Consider the following 2,740-nt stretch of genomic DNA (forward strand, 5'->3'; position numbering starts at 1 on the left):
CGCCCCATCTCGTCAGTAACTGACGTGACGGGGGTACCCGGCGCGTCAAAATCGGACGTAGAGGGAACCTTGGAAAAGCGTCAATATGTGACGACATGGGAGTGAGAATGGGTTGGATAGTCAGTACCTTTAACTTTATAAGCTCCTGAGACACTTTGTCCCCTCAGAGAAAGTCTGTCCCCTCATCTGAGACTCTGTCCTCAGCTTCCTGTCCTCCATGTTCAGTGTGGTACACACCATGACACCAAACAGCCCTGTGACCACCTGTCAGCCTTTAAACAGACAGACTGACTGGTTACAGACTGAAGACACCTCAGATGCTGATCAGAGGACACCTGAGTTCAACGTGTCTCTGTGGACAGATGAGTTTAATCTTTTCTAGGAGAACYATCATTTTGTTGAAGACAGTTTGTTTTTCAAATAATTCTGTTGAACCAAAATTCAAACACATCTGATTTTCAGTAGTTGGTTTTTRGTATTTTTTTCTTAGTACGCAGTGATTCTGTTGATTCCAAGTTCTTACAGGGACTGTATGGATTTTTCTTTATTCAGTAAAATGGTCCATAAATTTAACGTATATGTTGGAGATAACTTGGCTACTATTGCACCAAACTTTATCTTAATATTTCCAAACTCTACCCATCCAGTAATTATTTTCTTAGACAAGTGATCTCACAGAGACACAAGCTAAAATTTAATTTCCCACCTTACGTTTTCTTGCAAGCAGCCTGGACTCTCCTGTATTCAGTCCTGGACCAGTTTGTTCAGATGTTTGTCTCTGCCTGGTTTCCTCATTTTCATGCTGTTGTGCTGCTCTCAGCCTTGGGTTTGTTTTTGTTCAACCCAACTGCCACCGGGTTAATACCTCCATCTGTTTTATATCATCCATGAATAATAAAAGAGATTCCAATTGTGTGAATAACACATCTAAATGTGCACTCACATCCATGTGTTCACACGGTGAGCGACGTTTGAGGCTCAGCGGGCCAGGAGGAAAATGAAAAGTCACAGAACTCATATGTTTGGGTAAGTGTCTTCTATTGGTGTAAATGTGAGTTAAAATGGTAGATTTCTTTTTACAGCACATTGTAATGTGCCTATTTCTGTACCGAAAAGTTATCAGTAGGGGTTTCATAAAGAAAAGCTCAGCCTTTTCACAACAATCGGCTCCAGCTGAGAGTCACAGGCCAACTGAGAGRCCATTAGCCTGCTACCTGCCTTACCTGCGGTGGTTTCTATAGAAACACACGAGAGGGAGGAAGATGTTGCACTCACCTTTGAGCTTTTGGTAAACAACAGGAAGTTCCCCGGTGGATAAACGGCAGTCTGGAGCATCACACTCGAGCTTGTTACAGGGATGAGGTGATGATTTGGCTGCAGAACAGGGCTCGTTAGCTGGATATACATTCTGGGAAGTGGCTGGGATAGGACTGGGCATGATCCCGAGCACCGGTTCTCCCCGGAGGTCGTTTAGCATCCCCATTACCATCAACCTGCATGGGGCTCGCAGGCGACAGACACGGTAAGAGCAGACAATGGACTGGGCCTGCCAGCAACATCAAGACTTCAGAAAACACTGCTGGGAGTTCATTACAACAGAAAACACTTTAAATGTGAACAGAGCTTCACACTACAGAAACACTGACAGTGGAGGTGGAGGAAACACAAATCTAAAGTTTACATTGTTTAGACTTGATTGTTATACTTTGAGCACTGCAAACACTAAAAATAAATTCATCTTTAGTTTATGTCAACAATATTTATGTGATAAATACTTGTTTTRTCAAAAGATGGTAAAAAATAATCAATTTCTTTGATGTTATATTAAATCAGTAAGACAACACTTGATTGAATTGATGCTCTCAATGTATGTGTTAATCATAATAATAAAGAATTTAATTTGTAACACACTTTTCATTAACAAACTTGGTTTCAACTCAATAAATTATCATTAAATTTAGATAAGACAAATTATATATCTTACAAATTATTTATCTTTGGTAACAGAAAGAAAACTGTTTATGTTCCAKTTAGAGTCGATGGTATTGAGATCTGTAGAGTCAGTGAGGTGACGTTTTTGGGTGTTGTCATAGATGAAAAGCTGACATGGTGACCTCATATAARTCATTTAAGAACAAAAATCCATTGCAGTGTTATTCAAAGTAAAGGATTTATTTAATGATAAAGCTCTGTTTATATTATATAACGCAATAATTGTTCCACTCTTGATCTACTGTATTGATGTTCAGGAAAAAGCGTGTAAAAAAATTACAAATCCTATATTTATTTTACAGAAAAGAGCTGTAAGAATTATCGCCACAAAGCAATAATATCACCCATCAAATACATTGTTCCATCAGTTAAAGTTATTGAAATTCTACAATTACACTTTATTAAAAGAAAGAGTTGTCTCAAGGGGATAGAAATGTTTGTAAGACCTAAATTTAGAACGAACAGAGTACTTCAGTCCAGGTAATTAAATTATGGAATAATCTGGAAGATGACATTAAAAATGCCTGATCAAAATGCATGTTTAAGAGAATGATAAAGGTTAATTTGCGGGAGAAATATGCACATGTATGAATTGTTGTTCAAGGATTTAAACTTTTATCATTTTTTCTTTTTCTTTTCTTTTTTTGTAAACTGTAGATAATTTTTGATTTAAATTTTTTTGAGAAAAAGGGGCAGATAGAAGAATTTTTCTTCTTCTGCTGCCTTTCATTTAAATGGTGATTTGTAT

At 37.7% G+C, this 2,740-nt stretch overlaps 2 protein-coding genes across 3 annotated transcripts in view; one reads left to right on the forward strand and one right to left on the reverse strand.

The window, feature by feature from the left end:
* The window catches only part of mfsd8l2 (major facilitator superfamily domain containing 8-like 2), a 42,607-nt gene extending 41,158 nt beyond the window's left edge, over positions 1 to 1,449 (reverse strand). Inside the window, exon 1 of the mRNA XM_014025767.1 lies at positions 1,276 to 1,449. Within this exon, the coding sequence (XP_013881221.1) occupies positions 1,276 to 1,438 (163 nt within the window). The 5' untranslated portion in view covers positions 1,439 to 1,449. The remainder of the gene's footprint in view (positions 1 to 1,275) is intronic.
* kcnmb3 (potassium calcium-activated channel subfamily M regulatory beta subunit 3) overlaps positions 1 to 2,740 on the forward strand; it is a 43,462-nt gene that overhangs the window by 25,998 nt on the left and 14,724 nt on the right. Inside the window, exon 1 of one of the 2 annotated variants that reach the window (XM_014025768.1) lies at positions 1,419 to 1,522. The exons of the other annotated variant lie outside the window; for it this stretch is intronic. Coding sequence (XP_013881222.1) covers positions 1,437 to 1,522 — 86 coding nt within the window. The 5' untranslated portion in view covers positions 1,419 to 1,436. Of the gene's footprint in view, positions 1 to 1,418; positions 1,523 to 2,740 lie in introns of those variants that run through there. 2 annotated transcript variants of the gene reach the window in all.

This window comes from Austrofundulus limnaeus, unplaced genomic scaffold (assembly GCF_001266775.1).
Source record: "Austrofundulus limnaeus strain Quisiro unplaced genomic scaffold, Austrofundulus_limnaeus-1.0 Scaffold497, whole genome shotgun sequence".
Classification (NCBI taxonomy): domain Eukaryota; kingdom Metazoa; phylum Chordata; class Actinopteri; order Cyprinodontiformes; family Rivulidae; genus Austrofundulus; species Austrofundulus limnaeus.